Genomic DNA, 24,994 nt, shown 5'->3' with positions numbered 1-24,994 from the left:
CACGTGTTGCCGTGTTGGTTTATAATAGTTTTAAACTTTTTTTTTATATTAAATATATTATGGTACGGATATTATTTGGTACGCATGTATTATATAATATTATATGTGCGTACTGTATGTGTTTGTATCTTTAGAGTTTGGGTTATAAGTTGAGTCCATAAATCACCGTAATTCGTACATTGTCAAGGACAGCAAGTCGATCGATATGGTTTTTAATTTAAATTTACTGTAATAAGTCATAATATCCTGGAGATCATAAGAAAAATATATTATGCTTATTCGAATCCAATAAAAAAGATTTTTCTTGTGCACAGGGTTCTTTAAAACATAGTGTATTACCGAATTGTTTACGGCCTTGGAATATAAATAACATTATATTTACGAATTCAAAACATTTTATGGACTGACTTTTTTGTATTCACGATGTATAGTATTGAATATCATATTTGTATTCACTATGCACATTTTCAAAAATAAATTTTTTGATATAATAAATAGGATTCCCCAATAAAAATTACAATTTTTTTGTTGGTCGAACATTTTATAAAATCTATTGATTCTTATATGTTTATTAATATATTATGTTTCAAGGTTTGCTTGACATTTTTTTCTTGTACATTTTTTTCAGGTTTGTAATGGTTCATGGTTGTATAGGTGATTTAACCTTTGCAGAACTATTGATATAACATAATACGTATTATGACACAATGATAATAGTCAATAGTAAACAAGTCACATGGCCAAAGAATATTTGCTTTTTCAATTTTCACGTTGATCGTATCGTCTCTGTTTGTTTTCAGGATCGTATGGTGTTTGGCTTTAGGGCTGGCTGCGATAATGTGGCACTCGGGTGGAATGGGCAGCCACGGCGGTGGCTGGATGAAGCTGATGGGAATGGTGCACAGGGACCGGAGATCGGCGCAACGGCACGTACAGGACGCCGCTACAGCATTGCTGGCTCCTATCGACAGGTATGCGATGACGATAATAGTACAAACATCAAATAAACGGACCCTCTCTGTCCTACTCACTAAACTTTCTCTCTCTATTTTACTTCATTTCACTCTCTCTCTCTCTCTCTTATACACACACAAACACAAACACACAACTACCCTTCTTTAATTATGCTCTACATGCACCATTATACATGTATCTATATGTATATTCCATCTCTTTCTTTGCCCAGAAATGCATCTCACTTCTAGAGGCTAGACGCGTAGCACAATAATGTAGTGTGTTAAGAACTTACCATTAATGGAATGATGATTTACGCCTTACTATCGTCACGTCATCTACTCGCACATGCATATTGTGAATAGCGTATACCGCGGTTTGCGTGAGCCCATACACGAATGTGGTACGACGTAAATTTATTTAATGCACACGCTACTTATGCTCCTATGTGCCAAACCACATTCATGATTGGTTTGCGAAAATTGTCGGGATTTCACGGTGATTTAGTGGAAATTAGTCGGGTTCTAAAAAAATATACCTAGGTCTCGAGGTGAATATAATTCATTTTTCACCGCGAGCACTGTAGGTATACTATTATATAATATATTACTAGGTATACCGACCACAAAATGTAATGAAAATTGACATTTTTCAATATGACGCAAAAGTGAAAAGCCAAGGAAAATAAAATTGTTACCATGCTTATATGCATAATATTATAATATATAGGGCAATTCTGTGAGTTATCCAAAAGCTAAATTGTTACTATAGGTATTTATTATCAGGCCATTTGGATTGTATCAATAATATAGTATCTACAAATTGAATACAGTTTTCAGTAGGTATATATAAACACACTTAATATTATACTATGCCATTACGATATCGAATTTCAAAAGTTTTCAATAAATAAGTTATGCGTTCTAAAACTTATAGCAAAAAAAAAGCCACATAAAAAAAAATTGGTGCTATTGACTGTGAACTGAAATTTATAGAATATTGTACACCTCTGCTTAAAAGCTTTTAACATGCACCATGCACGTAAAGCTTTCACCCGGAATCGGCAAAATACGTTTTATTCATATTATTCTCTTAGCTACGGTTTAATAACAGCTGTTTAAGTTCAGAAAACATAATTGCTAAAACTATGTTATAAAATTAATCAAGTTTAATAAACTAACAACTGCATCTATAAATAAATTGAACTTAGGAACTAAGAAAATATATTTTTTCAGTGGAAATAAATGTTTATTTAAGTCGTTAAAGAACATTTTTTTTCTTATATAAAACTATATAGATTTATTTACATTGTTCTGTTTTCATTAAATGTACAACTAATACCAACATTGTAAAAAAGTTCACAGTTGTAGGAAATCGATTTGTAGGTGTGCATAATATTAGTTTGTTAATGATTTTTTTTCAATCACTGTGGTAAAGAATTTTCGAATGCATTTCGGCTGTATACCTATTATAGTTGTATAAATGTAGTTACCAATATACTGTGAATTAATAAATTCACCACGTCGCTTCTGGTATGGCTTTTAATGTTGCATTTTAGAAATTAAATTATCGATACAATTTAAATATTGAAATTAACCTAAGCAATAAATATAATATGTACATATTATTATTTAGTTATTTGGGTCTTAAGGTCCCTACATGAACAAAATGTTTTCCCATCACTGGTGTAGCCTTTTAAGTTAGGGTAAAACAAAAATATTCGAATGATCATATTTTAATGTAGTACGTACATCATATATTATAATAAGCTGTACGTATATTATTATAGGTAGGTATAATACGACACGATATGTGGGAATATTATACAAACATTTTAAGCCATAAACCATACTATTCACTGCAGTGATTTACGTTGAAAGAATTATTTGTAACATAATATAATTTATATTTTTGAGACTTCGAATGATACAGTTGTTGTCAATTACACACGTTCATAAAAATAAAAAACACTATATTTTATTTAAGATGAATATATTAATTTGTAAGAAGTACCCTTTGAGCTCGTTGTAATAAACGTAATTTATGGTGAGCCCCGGTGATAAACGTTACGTTTCTTTTTTATTATAATTCACTATTTCCCCCTTTTTTGTCTCTAAGATAAATTCAGTAAACATATGCATATACGCATATGAATAAAATTATTCCCTTATAGCACTTACATTTACATCTATCTTCCAGCATGTCGAATTTCCTTATGATACTGGATCATTTTTAATTGAATTACTTCATGTTTAACAGTTTTTGCTAATTCCATTTACAGTGCATTTGCTTTTTAGAGTGTTGTAAACACATTTTAATTTCATAGCGAACCAAACAAAGTTGAAATGTATTATTTAAATAATATTACGGTGCTTATTTCTTACATGATCATTTAAACGTAACATAATATGAAATTAAAAACTGATTAGATATCTCCTAATTATTAATTTTATCGAGAATATGTTTTTCAATTGTCCATGTCAACTTGCGATTTTTTTTTTCCAAAATACAACCAATTTACCATTGCACAGATTATTAAACATTATTAGCTATTATTAGCTATCATTCATTTTATTTTCACTATTTTGGAAGATGAAAATGTAGAAATCCAATAAGTATATAATACTATTAGTTATAACAAAATGTACATATTCTTACCGGTAGTAACTATTAAATTACGTTCTAATAGCTACACGTAGTGATAATTCCACATTAATGAGAATGTGAAATCGGCACAGTGGGTAGTAGGTAGTATTTATAAATGAATCCTTAACCGCATCAACAAAAAGCATTTATGTATCTCGTGGGGATATAATGGGTGTAATAATAATTAGGAGTAAACAAATTAAATCTAAAACGATTCGCGTTCATCAGAGATATTAAAAATGTGGTTTATTAAACCTGGAAATATTTTTTAATATTCTGTCATACATAATAATTGTTTACAAATTAAAATTATATTATTTTTTGTTAATCACGTACCTACATAGTATATAGGTATACCTATTTAATCATGCCAAGCTATTATTTTACGATTTACGAGAGTGTTTTGTTAATGATTATATGGTGTACCTACAAGACGTTATTATTTTGTTGTGGTCGTGTGTCATTATATTTTAAGCGTAAAGCATAAAAATACAGTGTCCATAGTTCATAGAGTTATTAAAGTTAAATGCAAATCATTTGTTGTTTAATAAAGTAGGTACCTATATAATAAAACATAATCAAAACAACAGCATTATAATATTCCATGTAAATATTAATGGATAAACAAGTACAATGCGACGCAGTCTCCGTGTAGTCATAATAATAAAATGAACCCTCAACAATGACTAAATAATGATAATAAATTATAAGATCAAAAATACATGATGTGTAAACATTAAACTCAAGGTAGATACAAAAAAAAAAAAAAACTGACAAGAAAGTTCATAATGATTTTCTATTTCCATATTTTATGGTTGTATAAATAAATATAATATATCGTTTGAAGATATATACAACCTGTACCTTAAGGCACAATAAGAGTATAATAGTATAATAAGTATACATAAAATGTAACAGTGAATTGCTTGATAAAAGAAGCCACCGATTGATGATGCTATACTGACACAGTGACACTACCTTTTATTTTAATTTAATATTTTATGTTTTAGCCATTTATAGAAGATCACGGCACCAATTTCTTTTAAGCTGTCTCAGGGGATATCCCTGAAATAATAAAATTTACTACACTACAATACTTATTACTTATACAGTTATACGGCTCTTAAGTATTTTTTGACATCATGGGACAAAGACATAAATTATTTTTATAATATTATTGTGTTACATGTAATAAAAACATAAATTCAAATTAAAAATATAAAAGTATACAAAATATACTAACAAACTTATTACCGGGTGATTCTTTTATCAAACAACACTCATTATTTGGAAAAGAGTAGATTTTTTTGAAAATATTTTTTTATATACTTTCAAGTTGTTTATAAAACAACGTTTTTATTAAAAAATTATATTTTTAAATATTTTCATCCTTATAATTTTTAAGTTATTTACTTTTTGAAAGATAATATAGGGTTTAATTTTATATTCCAAAGCAGAATATTTTCTTAGTATTTTGATACATGAAAATCGAATTTGGGGCGAGTAGTTTATGAGTTATAAATATTCAAAGTTTAGATGAGCGAAGTGGAGTGGTACGGGGTTACCCCGCGAAATATTTGTCCACTTCTCCGCTCATTTAAACTTTGAATATTTATAACTCATAAACTACTTGCCCCAAATTAGATTTTCATGTATCAAAATACTAAGAAAAATATTCTGCTTTGGAATATAAAATTAAAACCCTATGTTGTCTTTCAAAAAAGTAAATAACTTAAAAAATTATAAGGATGAAAAATATTTAAAAATATAATTGTTTAATAAAAACGTTGTTTTATAAGCAACTTGAAAGTATATAAAAAAATATTTTCAAAAAAATGTACGCTTTTCGAAATAATGAGTGTTGTTTGATAAAAAAATCACCCAGTATATAAAATATATTATAAAAATTAAATTTGTGGACATATTTTATTTTGACAACATTATTGAACAGTGTTAATCTAAATATAAAAATGTGATTACACTTAGTCATTATCAACATAACTTATACAACGATGTGAATAGATTCGTAGTAAAAATAGTTTAAAATATTAGTCTAAGTATTTTGAAAATTGGATTAATAATTATCATATAAGTATTCAACATAAAAAGTTTCAAGCTTTCAAGTCTGTATGTTTTAAATTCCAAATAAATAACTAAAATCGTTCGAGAAAAAATTGTTATTTTTATTAAAATAAATAATTTTGTAAAAATTTGAACTTCATACGCCTATAGAAATAAAATGTGCAAATGAAATTGAAATCGCGAGGAACCTTGTAATACGTTTTCCAGTCTTAGTTCTTAGATATAGAAATAAAAATGTAATACGTTTTTAATTTTTAAAATAATTTACAGATTTTCGTAATTTTATTAAAAAATTAACTTCAAACGACTTAAACATTTATTTTAAATCTATTTACCAATGTATTACTGATATTTTTAAACGGCTATGAAAATAATTTTTAAGAAATCTTATACATTACAATTTTATATTTTTCAAGTTTTTATCTGGAAACAATTTGTTATCAACATAAATCAAAATAATCTAAAACAATTCAATAATTCAAAATGTCTATAAGTAACTTAAAACTAGTTTTATTGTTTGAAAAATATCACTGTGCAGTGGAATACTGGAATGTTTCAACAATTAATATCCTTTAGTTACAACAAAATCAATTGAAATATTGTCCAATCTCGTCCAAATGTGAATTCCAAACACTTTTGCGACAAATTGCGACTCTGATCTTAGAAATTTTTTATCATATTTTTCGAGGTTATAACTAAAAAATAAATATGATATTGCGTAAATCGAAAAAAAAGTTGAAATTTGTAAATGTCAATAAATGTTTCAAACAGTAACAAAATGTTTTGATATTAAAATCATGTATATTATTTGGAAAAGCGAATATAAATATTTCATTCAAATATCAAATATCAATGTTTTTGTTGAACCACAAAAAAAATCAATTTGTTGTATAAAATATTCACGTATTTTCGCAGTTTTTTTGTTAAATTTACACAGTTGTTTTTAATAGTAGGTAGGTATTTTACTCCCCTAAGTACATTTATTAGTATACCAGAGTTAGCCTTCAAAGTTGAATATATATATTCCACACCAAATCGTAATGACAGACACAAAAAAAAAAACATCACTCAATATACCTAAAATATCACAAGACCCATTACGAATAAAATATATCTATTAAAATAGATAAATTAAATTTTTTTTGATATATTATTATTAATTATTTCCACACAATAATTCACCCTAATCCTAAACCATTAAAGTAAATATATAATATATGCTAGCATTAATTTTCGTGCTTTAAATGTATTTTACTCTTACAATGGAACACATCTAAGCGTCTATTGTTGTTACAAATATTATACTATTGTACATGACCATAATAATACATAGGTTTAATGTTCACGAGAAACATAATATCAAGTCTTGAGACCCAACAAAATTAGAAACTTATAGAAACAATAAGTCATCCCTATGTCCTTATAATTAAATGGCTTTTCCTTACTAACGCTTGTCTATTATGACAATTTAAGAATTAATTTCAAAATTACGTTGATTAAAATATGTATTATTAGTATATTAAATGTACCTATTTAATAGAATAATATTTTATTTTACATTTTAAATTTACATACGACAATATTTTTGAATAATATCATTAATTTTGTGTTTCATATAAGTGTTTCAAATTATAATTATGAATATATTTATAAATATTATAATAATTTATATTTTATAATATATCTATCTGTGTATATTGTATATTTGTATACCTAGGTATCGTATAAAATGTTTATGAATGGCCGCCTGTTAATTCTAGAAGTATACAAGTTGAAACGTGTATTTTACATAAAATAATAGTTAAATTTGAAGTATAGATTATCAACTAATTAAAATAGGTTAGAACATGTTTTTGATGAAGTTTGGAAAAAAAATTAGATATTCAGTTACCCATCTAACATTACACATTAGGTGTATTGTAATATTGGTTTATCGTTGATTCATCTATATAAGTAATTGCTCATAATATTGTTTATTAAAAATATAAAATAAAGGCTATATTATTAACTAATAAGTATCAACTTTCTTTTTAATCAGAATAATTACAATAATTACATTTCAGACCATGCAACACAGTTACGTTTTTATCGTTTCAAATGTACTTAACTTGGTAGGTACTTAGGTTGATAACAATTTTTCACCAAGATACATTATATTGAAATCATTAACTATTTGTTTATTGTAACCAATAATCATTATTAAGCAAGAATAACAATCGATTTGTAACATTTATATATTGTTGTCGATTATTGACTTTACTTTAATGTTCACAAATTACCTATTAGACAATTTATCATTGTATGGTTTTTGTAAATATCGAAGATAAATTGTATAGTTTGGATGCTGCCCAAGAAAACGAACGTTATTTGAATTCTTATCTTTTATCAAAGCAAAATCAATTACCTACTTAATATCGTTTATGTGCGCGTTTTTTTTCTACGTAAAATCTACTTTACAATTCACCGAACATTAATTTATAGATTCGGTTGCAAAAATTAAAGTTCAAAATACAATAAATTCTATAAGAACATTTAATATATTAAATTTATATGTGTTTATTTAACTTTGCTCAACTTCTCTCCAAATGAAAAAGTTGTAATTTATTTTGTTTATTTATACATAATATAATATTATATTATATATAATTTAATATAAAAAGTGATTATCTTTATAACACGCCGTGTTATTTATTATGACGTAGTATAATATATATTAGTATTTATTACATATAGAAATAATTAAAAATATTTATTAGCATCGAATTTGACATGTATTTTTACACATTCACACAAACCCATCAAAATAATTTATTTTCAGGTATGATGTCTAGTGTCTACGAATGATATTTTTACAGTATTGCCCATGAAAAAAAGATACATTTGGCACTTGATGTTGAACGTTAAATAATGCAGTTAAAATCAGAAGTTTAATTTAAATGGCTAATGTAAATAATATTAATAAATGACGATTATAATATTAATATTATTAGAAAAATATGATTTTGTAAACAAAAATATTTTAATGAAGTAATTTATAAAAATAAACGTACCGTAAGTACAAAATTATGAAAAGTACGAAAAGATGATCGAATTCGAAAGAAACACTCACATGTGTACCAATAATTACAGAATAATATTATCATAATAATCGAGCATTCAACCGTCGATTATAATATTATTAAAAAATTGTTTTATTTATATTTTCGAATATTTCGAATAGGTACCTACTACAGTACTACTTTATATTTATAGTGACCAGTGCTGCAAATATCAATGAGGTATCGTCATTCGGAAATATCAGAATATCTTCAGATATATCATCATGTATCAGCAACAAATGATAGTTATTAACATAGGTTAGTATATATACTAATTTATAGACATCGACGAGGTTCAATATGAATAAGGACTAAACGGCGACACTGCAGTTCAAATTATTATTTTTGAAAATTCCGTTTTTCAGTCACCGAATATGTTTACCCTGTCGATATTCGTTGCAGAAACACCGCATTTTCAAACAAAGACAGCCATTAAATGTACGAATCGCGTTTTGTATTTACACCAAAAATAATGGTTGTTGTGTCTTTCAATCAAATATTTTTTTCACAGGTAGGTAAACAAAACACATGATATAGTATTAAAAAATATGATTATATAATATGATATAGAAATATTATGTACTCGTATCGACAACGTACCAGAACAGAAAAACGGTTGATAATAAAAATTAATAACTATATGATTCGATCTCTCACTCGCGTAAAATCGTTTAAACCGCTGCAATGTATGAAAAAACCATCAAGATAGATTTTCGGTACCGATTAGTGTGTCGAAGTTTTTCCAATTTTTTCCTCTAAAATTCCGGAAAAGCTCGACAGGTGCGAGCTCGGCGGCGGCGGCTCGAACACGCCGTGTCCATTATAAAACGTTTTTTCGCGTATATAATATATTATATTATAATCTCGTATAGAGACTACAGTTACTTATATTATTATACCTAAGTACACTGTAATGTATTATGTATACGTAATACGTGCTTAATGGTAGTATGGTATATAGGTATGTGCGAGATGGAAGAATTTGGGGTTGGTGGGTGTGGGATGGGTTTGGGTGAGAATGGGTGATCAATACGACAGCGGGTCGGTGGGGGGGTCGGCGGAGACGACTGGAGCGAGATTCGCGCGCGCGTGGACCCGAAAAGAGCGTTCCGCCCGGGATTTTCGGCGATTCCGTGTCAGCTGGCCGGCCGTGCGCGTACAGACGCAATGCGCTAAAATCTTTCGGCTAAACGCGACCACCGCGGCTGCCGTCCCCGCTTAGACTACATGGTGACACGTGCCCGACCACCAAAAAAAAATTTTATCTGAGGAAAAAATTGTATTTTAAAAGCAATATATATAAGTAGGCTGGACAATGCAACTCTATTGTTTAGATACATGCGAGACAGCGTCGCATTGTTCTCCTGCAGTGACCTGCAGTCCAACGGCGTCCTGAAATTGATTGGAAGCTGTGCACCATCAACGATCATCGTGATGATATTACTATTATGATTTACACGCGGGTCCGCCGCGTAATATCATATTAATATTAATACAATTTCAAAACTAATACACACCCATTACGAGGACAAAATTATCGCCGTTAAAATAAAAATAATTATTATTATTTCTGCTGCGATAGTGTACAGCATATTAGTATATTATATTAATATGCATAATAATAATATACACAGTCGTGTCCCATCAGAGACTTTGGCAACGGCCGCGTCGCCGTCGGTTCTTGGCGTTTACCGTCCATTAGCATATCTGTTGAAAGGTTATCGCCGATGTAGCAAACGGTGGCGGCCACCCGTAGGCGTACACCAACAGCTAGACACCTGAAGATCTCGTATCTTTCATATACGATCCTTCTCTCTCATCGTCTTATACGACATGCGTATAATATATTATTATACTCGTACGAATATGTTCGTCTATACATCTCTTTCGTTATGCGAAATATAATATATATACATTATACAGGGTAGTGCTAACGAATAATAATGCTTTATTAAAATTCTGATTTTCGTAATTTCCATGTAGGTATACTAGTAGACAAAATAAATGCGTTATAATATGTCATTTGAGAAGTGTGTGGTGGGTACAAACTTTTTTCAAATAAGAACCTCCAGAAAGGGTAAGAAAATAACGTTGTAAGACATCCAAGTATTTTCAAATGAGACTAAAACGTCCGTTCTTTAAACCATCGAAAATCAAAAGGCGAATAAATTATGCGTTAAATGGGGGTGAACGTGCCTGGCGAATCACCCTGTACACATATATTACACAATATCATAACGAATTCAAAAAGACCGCTTGGCATCGCCCGTACGTCTCAGCAACTGTTATACCGCCGCCGCCTTAGCCATATCGTTGTTTTTTTTTTTATATATACGCCACTTAACCTAGAAATAGACAGGAGGTGATTCCAAGATTAACTCAATGCGTTCTATTTTCGCCTCCTGACGCCGCCGTTACACGGTGGCACATACTAGTTACTACACGCACGATGCGTCGCGTGCGCACCATCGTGGTCATTGCGAATTTGGTCAGATTATTTTAGAACGATAATAGTAATAATAATAATAATAATAATAACAACAACATCGAACATATTAGTTGTAGTTGTACGAGCCAAATCAGTACGTCCGTCGGCATCTCGATCAGAGGACGAACGATCGATACGTATGTTCTAATGCATAATATACCTAACTGCTGCAGCCCCAGCGGCGCAATAACGGCAAATGTACATCCCATATTGACGGATTATAATACAAACTATTACAATATTATATGCGTACAATGATGTCATAATATATCACATAAAATAATAATATGTCGACCACAATATAATATATTATTATTATTATTATTATACTATCGACGACCGTAATTTTGTCCTGACGACAACGACGGCGGTCGCGGCGGGTCCTCCATGGAAAGCACGTCCTTCATTATCATGGCTACCTACTACAACAGTCGTCTTGTATAGGTATAATAATATAACACCGTACACGCGTGCCATTGATAAAATATTAATAAATGTGAAAAAACAATGAGGCAAAACGAAACGAGCTTTCCTTATCGCAGGTCAGTGTTCAACGGAGTTTATTTCCTGTTTTTTGTGTGAATTTATTTTTCACCCTGTGCGCTTTTCGGATGCCATTGTACTACATTACATTATGCGACGGACGTCGTTATTGTGTCGCGTCAGACGAAATAATATGACGTAAAGCACCGCAGGCCAGTCACATTTGTCGGTGTACAGATTGGAACGCGTTGACAAATAGCCAACTGTCAAAAATTGGATTCGAATCCAATTCAGTCACTGGGTTATATATTATGTAGTTCTCCGTGCCGAGGCGATTGAAAAATTGTGTTATATTTAAAAGGCTAAGTCGAAGCCGAAAACGACAAACTATTTATCTTAGCTCGTGAATTATTATTTATAACACTTTTGAGTTCAATTCGATTAATAACTGTTAGATTATAATAGTAATATGATATCACGGCATTCAAACAACCAAAATAATGTTGAATGCATCTTATATTTTTATTGCGCAGACTGACTTGTTATAGTTGTAACTTGAAACTATACTCAACTTGGAAGTTGCAGCTTTCATCACCATCCCGTTGTCATATTATTAAGAGATGGCTCAAGTCGAATTACTCGTCAAGTATTTATTTTTCTTCCCCATAAAACTTTAGGATATTGAAAACTATTTTAAAGCGTAAAATATTCTAAACACGTACTATGGTTATTATGATACTTACCTAATATAACATAACAGAATATCGTTTTGAAAATTAAACTTGATAAACATGACTTTTTGTTTTCATCACTATTTGTTTATATAGTACAAAAATGTAATAAAATATATAATAAGAATTCGCGAGTAAATTTTAAGAAGAAAATCAAAATGTAACATAATAAGGTTTCTGGTAGAACTTTCTACCCTTTTAACTGAAACTTAACAAACAGTATGAATAGATTAATAATTTATATTATTAAACTTTATATTTTTGATCAACAATTGAACATTTAAAAGCTTATTTAAATACATATATAAATACATTTACATCAAATTAATTGCAACTGCTAGGAACTAACTAACTAATAATAATAATAATAATAATTTAAGACGTCATTAATAATTGACATATTCATGTTGATTTGAATTCTTTTTAACTAGGTACATACAGTTTAGAACAATCTTATCAGGCTTCTTTGGCTTTACCCAATGTTATAATATTAAATTATAAACTAAATACTAATTTAGTATCATTCACTGCAGTGTATGTCCAAGTTCGTTAATTTCCTTCTCTATTTAAAATAATTGGTTATCTTAATTTTTAATATTCAAATATTATAGTAAAAATAATATAAATATTATGATATGTATAATATGTCATATCAATTTTTTTTTACCAATTTTTATAAAAATATTCAGGCTATACATTTCTGACGACATCGTGTTATTATGCGTCTTATTTTTGTGTCTCTGTTGTAACATAGGTGTTAGGTACTATAATAATAATAATATGTATTTTAAAAGTTTAACATTTTAAAATTAATTCCGAAATTTGAAATATTTTTAATTCATTTTTAAAACTTTGAGCACTTTTACATTTTATACTCTGAAAGAGTTGTGCGTGAACATAAAAAGTGTGCGATTAAAAATAATAATCGAAACTCTTTTTGTCATTTTCCAAACAATACACAGTGGCACCGCAAGCCGACTACATTATTCATTTCATTATTCGCCATACACACCGATAATGTTTCAAATAAAATTACACGATGCGTGCACCTACCTCAATACATCAACCCGACTGGCCTTACAACACTTGTACACATTATTATTATTATTATTATTATTATTACATAATAATATATAGCTTACGTGACAATGCATTATTGCGTATCATATTAGTATTACACGTCGCACTTATATTATAATATGTACACGGGGGTGGAAATAAAAAGCCCGGGGTTTTTGTTTTTTTTTTCCACCACCCATTAAAAAGGTTTATTTAATCAGTGGAGTGAACGATCGGGTTATACTTTTTACCGCCGCCACTGCCGCTACCACGTGACAGCAGCTTTATAATAATATAGTGTCTGAGAGCGGTGTGACAAACGAGCTTATATTATATACGGCACCGCGTTTTGACCCTGTACAATATTTTATGTACCCAACCTACGACGGGCTCCGTACGGGGCAGAAGAGCGTCTTGCGTCTATTAAATGTTAAAGTTATTAAAACCGCCGCCGTCGTTTTCTTGAGATAGGTTTAATCGCCGGAACTACGGCGGCGGCGGCGGCGCGGGGCTCTTGACGTAATGTTCTGGTTGTATCTATATTATAACGATAAACCGACCTACCTATCTGCCTACGCATTATTATATGGCTGTTGTTATTATCGTCATAATAATATATTATTGTACACGTAATAATATTATTATATTATGTGGAACGCGTTTGCGTGCCCGACAAACGTTAAATGGTTTCGGATTACACTCACGTCGCTTCGCTGTGCATACTATTATTATGATGCTAGATGACACTCTGTGTCTAGTCTGTACTGACGTACGGTCGACTGTAGCTTCTGCTGCGGTCGTATGTTATAATAATTATTGTTACCGTCGTAAATAATTATTATAATTAATTGTCACTGCGGGAGACTAGCTATAATTATAACAACGAAAAATATCGTCATTCTAACCGTCTCGAGATTTTAAAAACGAAATTTCAATTTGGTTTCGCGAATGGACAAAATACAAATATTTAAAATAGTATTATATTATAGTACATTTCAACCCGTCGTTTGTATAAAATTACTATGTCTTACCATTGTTATAGTTTTAGTTTTGTAATTTTAGTAAAATAGTCGTTATATTTTTTATTATTATTTAATTCTAATATCGTGGTTATGTTCTTTACTTGTGATTTTAAGACTTAGCATAGAATTACATATTTTATTGTACTTTTGGAACTCACCCCCCCCCCCCCCCCCCGTCGAACTTTTACAGTGTGGCCCATTACCTAAACTTCTCAAAAAAAAAAAAAATAATAATAACTGCGGGTATGTCTTTACATAAGTTTATAAAAATAAAGGCTACACGCCACTATGAATACACACTATTATAGACCTCCATATACGTAAATAGCAGTGTGAAAATGCTTCTATCTACTTAGACGAGTGAACAAAAAAAGGATATTATTGATTTATTGTAATCGTCGTGATCACTTTTTTGCTCGTTCGTTACACGCTACTCGCGTTCCGCAGGAAAAGCTTTTTGAAAAATGGAGAGAAAAAACACTCGTTATCTTCTGATTGAAACGTGTGTATTTACTGTTTATTGCAGTGCTGAAATCGCACGAACTTAGACCCCAGAGAGAGCGGGCCGAATTTGACGGAGGGTTTTAAGAGCACTATTGCTCCTTGCAGCAGATATGTTTGAGAAGGGGGCATCAGGATACCGGGATACTATAAAAAAAAATTAAGAATAACTGTCTTGGGACAGAAGTGAAAACTTACATTCAACAAACAAATACAGTCGTTTCTACAGAACTTGCAGCCCATTACCTGGTATAGTATATTATGTATTACCTATATGTATAAGACATTATTTAAGATAATATGGTTACCCAAAGACTTATGATAACAAAGCCAGTACAGTGAATATCACTTTTTTCTATTATAGCCGCCCTCCCTCGACGTGAGCAAAATAGTGTCGCAAAGCCGACTTCACGCTGCTCTCGAGAACTGTGATTTCCGGAAAAAATTATCAGTGATTCCTCAAAATTATTTATTTTTTAATTTTTGTGTTGAAGTTGTTAGCATAATGGTAACTGGAAACTTCTTGTTGTCACAATTGAACAATTACCTATCAGTTGAAATGTTTATTTCATAATATTATTTTCGTAACCAGTAACTATATATAATTTGTAAACATTTTAATTGAGTAGGATTTGATTCTACTTTCTGGTACCTATCTGAAATATAATTACACGCATGGTAATGTAATGGTCAATGTAACATTTTATTATTACAAATATTCTTAATATTGGGCTTTATTGCTTTATTGATGTATGTTGTATTCTCATATTATAAGGTTCGGCATCAAGTCTGTTGCGGTATTTTGTTTTTGTTGGTACATAGGTGGTGAACCCCGTTTCACGCATAATATTATATATATGGTTACAAATGGTAAAAGTGCCAACATGGCCTTTTGTGACAATTATAAGGATAATTATAAGGATATTCATCTTTTGAAATACACCAACATTGAATACATAGATCGATTTAAAATTTTGAAAAAAATCACTGAAGTTTCGCGGAACCTTGAAGTGATCTCTGCGGAACCCTGGGGTTCCGCGGAACACAGTTTAAGAAAAGCTGTACTAATATTTGTTTTGTATCCACTGGTGTTACCATATACTTATTGGCTATTCGTATGACCGGGTTATGATAACATGTTAACATGAGAGATTCGCCGTCCATTATATATTAATCACAATTCTCATTTGTAAACGACAATGTATTTTGTTTTCGCCCACAGAGCTATAAACGTTTTACAACATTTACCAAAAGTAGTTATCACTCAACTTCTTGTCTAGATATCGTCAGATACACCAACATTGTTAGAAAAACGCAAGACTTACATTATAATATCTACTACTCAATTGCAATGAGAGTGCTAGCGAGAAGAGGTTACACATTAATTATAAAAGTTGAATGTTTTGTTTTTTCTTTTTTGACATTCCGTAAATAATAATGACCCATTTTAAGAACCGGACGTCAAACCAAAGATTCGCTCTGTCCATGCCAAAAATAAATTCTTATTGAGTTTGAATAATATAATTAAAGTCTGTTAATTTATTCGTAGGATATTCAGTTCAAAGTTAAAAATACGATTTTTTTTTGTCAAAATAAATTTATTACATTATTCGAAAACTGCGGTATTCATTTTAAGATAATTGAATGCCCAAATTATTTTTTTTTTTGTTGCCAAAACGACGTTTGTGATATAATATTGGGTTTCATGGGTTATTATTCCCCACAAAATATACGCACCACGAGTATAGTTAAACTTCTCGAAAGCAAAGCATATATTACACGCCTTTAAAGACCATTTCACAAGTTCATATCCGCTCGTTGAACGTTAACGCGTGTCCAAGTGTTCGCTTTCCGAAAACATTCTATTATTAAGTAAGCGCGCGTATTTAATTTTTCACAATAACGGTTCGTCAAAAGCGTTTGCTTTTTAAATATTAATTAAATACGCAGGAAGAATGCCCTGCGAACGTGGACGTGTACGAAAGTATACGGCATAACTACGGTATAGGAAACAAAAGCTCAAAACGTTTATTGGGAGTTTCGCGTAGCATTTTATACATTCCCACGTTTCCCGTACCACCCCTCACACAGCCAGTCGCTTTTGCAACGGCATATTTCGGATCGTTCCGAATTCCTTTGCTTCTACGTTTGTGAACTTAAACTATAAAACATCCCACGGGGGATGTATTTCGCCACCACCGGTGACGTTTTTTTTAGTTTAATTTACATTTTTCCCGTTACAAATGTCCTCGCGTGTAACAACGGTGTCGCCAAGGTTTACTGACAACAACAAAGGTAATGAATAAAACCATCCGACTCGTCCGAAATAGAGTACACGTCAGCATTTATTAAAAGGCACACACACACACACACACACACACACACACACACACACACACACACACACACACACACACACACACACACACACTTACATACTCACACGCACGCAAGCATGTCCATACAATAGAAATGATGCCAGTGATGGTTATCAATATATTATAATATGCGCGCCGAGAGGGCAGTAGACCGTGACGTTTTTCGCTCTTATCTAGTTTTAGTTAGGTTCTGAAAAGGTCTCCACCACCTTGCTTGTCGGGATATTTAGCATACAAGCTCGGTAAACTCTATAGTTAGTAATAATATTATCACCGACAACTTTAGGTGCTCGTGCATAATATACATGATAAATAATAATATATACCTACTCTTTAATAAAACATAATATATGTATATTATAGGTACCAACAGACTTGCTTCTAATAAGAGTCGAACTGTAAAATACGTATTATAATTTTTCAAAGGATACTTATTAGTTTCAAAAGCACTATCTACATAATAATCCCAAATGCGCACTATATACTACACGCTATATGAGTTGGGTATTGTTTTAATTTAAAAGTTCTCGTACGAGAAAAATAAATAGTTTTGAGATTGTAAAAATCTCAGGGATTTTTATTTATTCATGTGTGAAAATATGTTAAATTGATAACGAAAAATAAAAGTACGCTGAAATTATAAACAAAATTATAAGTTCCCTACAGTGAAGGACCACAGGAGACCATTTTTAATAATGTTCTATTATTTTTTTAAATCAACCTATTTGTATAATTCAATTTAGACATTTTCACTAATGCATTTAACTATAGACAAACCACATGTAATTCCAATATTTATTTTATACTGCCTAGGTATCTATTTATTTTTGTGTTTATTTAATAACATTGGTAGTTTATGCTATGCCCAATAAGAATTTAATAATAATAGTAACAATTGTACGTATGATTAATTCGATGAATGTATTATATTATATCAAACATAGCAATAATATAGAAACCTTTTGTATAATAATATATTTTATTACCTACTTATGTCTTGTTATTCATGCGTAAGACTTAAAAATCAATTATGACCGTTTGTTTTAATATTACTCGTTAAAGTGTTATACAAATTACAGTATATTATTTTTCTTTTGAACTCAATATTTGAGTTTTTTATTATATAAAATATTTAGTTTATCACTTTGTTTTGACAGCTGTTATATCATGTAAATTTGTTTACAACCTCGACCAAAGAGTTTATACATATATAAAATAATATACATTACATACCTATATCAATTTACTAGTTTATGACGTGTCAACACTCAACATAGATCAAGAATTTATTTGTAGCCTTACCTAACCTAGTTTATAATATATTCTACGTGTTTGCTTTCCACCAAATGTATTTAATTTAATATTATGTTTGATTTGGCTGTATGTTAAAGACAGGTTAAGAACTCGTTAAGAAATATTTATGAATTAAAAATAAAACTTTGTTTCCGAATCGTACAAGCTGTGTAAAACAAATCAAATATTAACTGTGAATAAACTATATGCTTTAAAGCTTAAAATGTCAAGATTGTTGTAAAAACTATAACTTTGGATTGAATTTTAATTATGACTAATTATGACATTTTAAAAAGTTTGAATTCTAAACAGAACAACTATATTTTCATTTTAAATTATCATAATAATTTATAGTATAATGTTTAATAGATATTGATAATTAAACGAGCAAACTGTTATTAATCGGTACATATGTCGGGTTTCGCGAAAACTAAATATTTATTGAAACAATATTGTGTTAATGGTCTCTTAAAAACTATTTAGTGGCCGCCATGATCGGTCCATTACATTTTATTGAACCATTAAATTAATCAATTTTTCATGGAACCCGGAAATATTATAGTCTTGTATACAAGAAAATTGTTCTGTTGCCTAATTTATCGTAGTAACTATAACATCTAAGGTTCTAAATAATAGTAAATGCTAAAGCCTAAAATGTTCAACTAGAAAAGGTGTTTGGGCGAAATGGTCTACGCCCAATCAATGTCATTGGCAATGTCATAATATTTCCAAAAACCACGTGCTCGTAGAAAAAAATATGGATTTATCAGGGCATGATACTAGTAAAAAGTAATGAGATTTAAATTATGCAGAGGCCAGAGGAAAGGTATCAGATTTGTGAGTTATTTGTATAATCACTAATCAGCAACAACCAAGTACTAAGTACTCAATTATTCGCTGTTATTATTCAATACGAGAGTACTTTGCTTGCATGATATGATTTAATTTATTTTACGAACATTTCGGTTATCAAAAGAGGAATAATTAATATTATAAGAACTCTTGGTCCAAAAACGTGGAATTATTATATAAAAAGCATCAAAATATTTAGATAGGTTTAAATTAGCGTCGATACTCGATAACCTATACAAATCGTTTAATATTATAATAATACAAGTTAACCTCAAGGGCGGAACTAAGGCCCCTCCCCCCTCGTTCACAAAAAAAATATAATTTAAGTGCCCCCTACGAAAACAGATTCTGGATCCACCCTTGGTTAACTTACAGACTATAAGTATCTAACTATATATATGACTATATAGTTTATATTATTATTATATTATATTGATATATCGTAAAAATATTAAGTATATCGAAATTTTCGTACTCTGTGTTGACAATTTTTCCTCCGAGAAATCGGCTGGCCGACTATAGCGGAGGTTATCGCATCGGGTGGCACTTTATAGTTTTTTATATAGGCAAATAAAACGTGAGTTTATAGTTTTTTGTAACAAACATTGTAAAATATAGTTCAAAAGCCACTTCTTTTTATACACCGTTATTGTGCATGAGCAAACCATGTAACGACGAACTGAAGAGTTCGAAGAATCATGACACGCCTTGATGAACTTATATTTTATAAAATATTATTAAACATTATAAAATGTGTTTATTTTTTAAAACTTAATTTGTAACTTGTGTATTACTTATATTTAATTATATGCCTACCATGTATAATATAAATTAGGATTCACTGTAATTCATAATAATATTATTCTTACAACTATTTATTACCTATATTGTATTTATATATTAATGGTTTATTATTATGTACCTATAATTCCTTCACAATAAATTTTTCTTTGTAGGTACATACATTTAATTAAACTATAACTCTTTTTTTCTCCAATTGAAGCTTGCTTATGGATGTAAATTATTTCTATTGATTATTTGTATACATTATTTATGACTGTAATTATGTGAAATAATAACAATACAAATATGTAAAACAAATTTGTATTGTCGAAATTGAAATTATTTTATTGTTATGTGTGGATGGGGGGGAGGGGGATTAGCAATGGATCACGAAGCATTTTAGAAACACACATCAATCATACGATAAGTATATTTCACTATAATTACGTGCATATAAGGCAAACACATGCAATAATAACAAGTTACATTGCGATGAAGCACGTAGCATCTATATCGGACCAAAATGCAGAAACTTTTGTCAATAGTTTTTCCAGAGGTCAAACCTTAATAAAATCAAACTTGCCGGAAAGTGATCTCGCAAACATTAGCACGCTGCAGTGGTCAAGGTTGAGGATTTATTTTTTCGTTTTTATTTTAAGCTGGTGCCGCATAAACAATAAGTATATATACGGTGGTAGCGATAAAATGTTGTAATAAAATGTCGCGGTTTAACGTCCTCGTCGGCGCAATTAAATAATATTTGTACAAGCGGTCAAACACTCTAGAAACATATTATAGTGGTGCCCTGTGGTGTTATCGTCGTCTATACGACCATAAAAAAATAATAATAATATACTCAACACATGCACACTATAATATTAAATATTGTACCGGTTATATTATTTAGTGGACACGTCTTATATATAAAAACCACTAAATTCAAACGGTCTCGAAAACTGTTATGATATTATGATATATTTTATGTTATGTATATGCGGTTATGATGTGCAGTGCTTGACTTGAAAATAAACCATAAAAGGGGTACTCTGATGACACACAAAAAATGTGCGTTTCTCAGCACATTAGCACAATTTATACGTCTCATATTACCATGAGTGAGTTTGTTCCCAACATCACCCGTCCACCTAGAGATAAGTGTTTTTACATACTATGTGAGATATTTTATAATAATATATATAACATAGGTTCAAAATAATACGATTATTCGATAGAATTTTCGAAATAGGTAGGTGCTTTGCAATCCATAGAAAATACATTTCTTATCTTCAAATTTTTTTTTATTTTTATTTCAAAAAAAAAAAAAAAACCGGTAATATATTTAATTTATTGAATATGAATAATACTATAATATGTTTGACGTAGTGTATGCAGCCAGCTTTAATTTACAGTAGTCGTTTTATAAACATTTTTTATTTGTTAAACGTGTTAGGTCTGGTTGATTTAAGCAACTAAGAACATCATATTTGTATAATATAACTGTTGCTTTCCATCAGTCTTGAAAAACTGTCTGACTCCGTCCACTTTAATTACACGTAATTTATATCTATTACACGTCATGATAAAATGTAAAAGTTTTATAAAATTATGTATCACTCTGTCAGGACAACAAAGATGAGACGGTCGTTTTCGAATTCCGACGAGCAACACGTCGTTGCGATATTAATGATAATATTATACGTCTATAATAATAATAATAAAGAACGTCTTATACGTTCTTTCTCCGCCTGTGCTCCGATTCAAATCAATTACGGGGAAGTAAAAAAAATCCTAAAAAATCAAAATCATCAGTGCACCGTGCGCCGCTCGTAGTATATACAATATCGAAAAAATGTTTGGGGAGAGGGGGGGGGGGGTAGGGGGACTTTGTCCAAATGCTCATCGCACGATACGAGTATATAATATCATTATGTACACACGTATATATATATATATATATATATATACACGTACGAAATATTATGTAGAATATATTACACGCGCGTAAGTATAGAAGATCGGAAATTTGGCTCGGACGCGCGAAGCTAAATTTAACGGGTGTCGGTCTTGCCGCCGCCGCCGCACGGACACACGGCTGTAACGACACACGCGCGCGCGAACACACACACACTCACGCTTAAAACGCATTTTTACGCGAGCCTACGCACGAGATCGCGCGCGGCGTTTGTCGCAGCATCTGTGCGGTCCGCGCGGGCTATAAACGCGGTCTCGCGCGCGCGTCCTCGTGTGTGTGTGTGTGTGTGTATATATGAAAATATTGTTTTTTTCTTCCACTCTCTCTCTCTCTCTCTTCCTTCTTCTCCTCCACGGTCTTCATCCGTCGTGACTCGATCGGCTGCCGCGCGCACTGGCGTTTTTCGCGAATATCATGTCATGTGCCGCCGCCAGTACGACCGCCGAGCGGTAACCGTCCGTCGACGTCGTTTTCACCGCCACCGCCGCCGCCGCCGCCGTCGTCGTCGTCGCGTTTTCGCCGCCGGTGTATCGCATTGTTATAATAACAATAATACCAATCATTATTACTGTCCACGACCTCTTTTAATAGGTACTAATACCTAATTATATTATAACCGCGTCAAGACAATAACGATATTGTCGTCGTTCCCGCTGGACCGCGATTCACGCCGATCGACCGCGGCAGGGGTAAACGGCCGCCTCCGCCGCCGCGATAGGGGGGCGGGCGAGAAGATTCGAAAAAACTTCACTACCGTTTGTGCCCCCAACGACGGTGTTGGGGCGCGTGTGCGCAAAGTGCTGTGCGGCGGCCCGGAATACGCCGGGGCCCCGATAATGCGTTGACCGTATTGCCATGTCATATTCGTACTTGTCGTCTACGTACACAGCAACGAGAAGGTATAAAATATAACACGGATGACATAACATAATATACTGATATTTTATAATATTAAATTATATTATGATAATATGATGATGATGATGATGATATAATAGTGCGTAGGTGACAACCGACTCGAGACAAACAGACCGCGTGTTCATAATAATAATAATAATATTATATCCAATACGATGATCAGATATTATAACGACACTTCGCAATGAGACTATATGACGTAGGTAATGACGTGAATACCTACCTAGCCAATGACATGCATGCCTGACATTTGGTGGACGTTATCGTCAATGCCCTCGGGCCCTGCAGGCAATGTTTTAAAAACCAAATATTTTGTTAATGCACTTACAACGGGTTTGAGTTATTACGACTAGGAAATTACAACTGGTACACAATGTTGACTGTTGTTTTGTTTAACAAACTATTTCAACTGGGTTGGAAACTTAAAACGACGTTGCACAGTCCCCAGAAAAATTGGTTGACTATTTAGGTATATTCGGTACTATACAGGACATACAGGTAATATTTTATGAAAGTTCGTGCGTGGGTTCAAATATTATAAATTATTTATAACAAATAAGTTGTCAGTTATCGCAATTTATATTGTATACCTACTGTATTATACATACTATTACATCTGATGGACGGCTTTGTATAAGGTACCTACTCAATAATGTACGATCGCCGATTTATTATTTCAGAAAGTAAAATGTCATTGTTATTTGTTAGTACTGGATTAGATAAATCATTTTTACGGCCCAAGCCAGTTGTTTCTTATTCAACAAGTATAAACTCAACAGTCATGCGTTTATCAATTTTGACTGAAAAAGGCCAGAATCATCGTCATTACCTTGGAAATATTGCTAATTGCTCCATTGTCTGAAAATATAATGGTATTTAACGTTATTTCCTAGTAGTATCATTTCATAAGAGATATAATTTATGTTGACTTTAAGAATGAAAATCGGACAACGTAAACTAACTTTAATTTTGTCGAAATTTGAGGTCTTCTGAGCTAAAATTGTTAGCAGTAGCTAGGCCCCTAAATTTTCGTTTTTGACGGTAATATATTGTATATTGTAACTAGATAATGACCAACATGGAGCAGTCGGTATGCATATTAAGTTAGCTATGGTTGGGGATATGGCGACGTGGGGGGATGAACTCTCTTTAACACTACGAACGTATAATATAGTGGCGAGTTCAGCTATGCGCAGCAGGTGGTGTGAATATACTGCGCTTGTGACCTTGTCCATTAGTGCTAATAGATTTGATAATAACTTTATTATCATAACGTTTATGAACTATTATTATATAATTTGTTTGGAAAAATCAAAAAATATAAATTTCTTTTAATAGGAATAAATAATTAGAACTTATTTGTGTGGTGGGAAGATGAGTTGATAAACGTATCCATCACGATTAGCATAAATTGTTTGCTGCAGCTTCTTTATCGATCTCCCCTTTCCCATGATCTATATCGGCTGACCACTGTCACCAAAATTAATCGAGGATCCACACATTATTATAATATAATATTATATTATATTATATCATATATTATATTATGTCGCAGTCACTGTATTGTAATTAACCACGAACGCGTTTTCATTAACAAGTTAATAATAACGATATATAATCATCATGCAGTCGTGTGTGATTTTGTTTGTTTGATTGTTTTTTTATTTTTTCGTTCCAATAATATTAACATCGAGGCCGTTTGACGATTATTAATACATAATAATAATACAATAA

At 31.2% G+C, this 24,994-nt stretch overlaps 1 protein-coding gene across 9 annotated transcripts in view; it reads left to right on the top strand.

Annotated features, from left to right (window-relative positions):
* LOC100162333 (potassium voltage-gated channel protein Shaker) overlaps positions 1-24,994 on the top strand; it is a 227,219-nt gene that overhangs the window by 10,247 nt on the left and 191,978 nt on the right. For 8 of the 9 annotated variants that reach the window (XR_003839230.1, XM_029488648.1, XM_029488649.1 and 5 more), the window contains exon 2: positions 801-971. Coding sequence is in view for 8 of the 9 variants with exons in the window: in XM_029488648.1 (XP_029344508.1) it covers positions 838-971 (134 nt within the window). In the remaining variant the exon portion in view is untranslated. Of the gene's footprint in view, positions 1-800; positions 972-22,416; positions 23,242-24,994 lie in introns of those variants that run through there. The other variant, XM_029488651.1, reaches the window with a different exon arrangement.

Source organism: Acyrthosiphon pisum, chromosome A1 (assembly GCF_005508785.2).
Source record: "Acyrthosiphon pisum isolate AL4f chromosome A1, pea_aphid_22Mar2018_4r6ur, whole genome shotgun sequence".
Classification (NCBI taxonomy): domain Eukaryota; kingdom Metazoa; phylum Arthropoda; class Insecta; order Hemiptera; family Aphididae; genus Acyrthosiphon; species Acyrthosiphon pisum.
The sequence above is the reverse complement of the archived record's forward strand: the minus strand, read 5'-3'. Positions and strand labels throughout refer to the sequence as shown.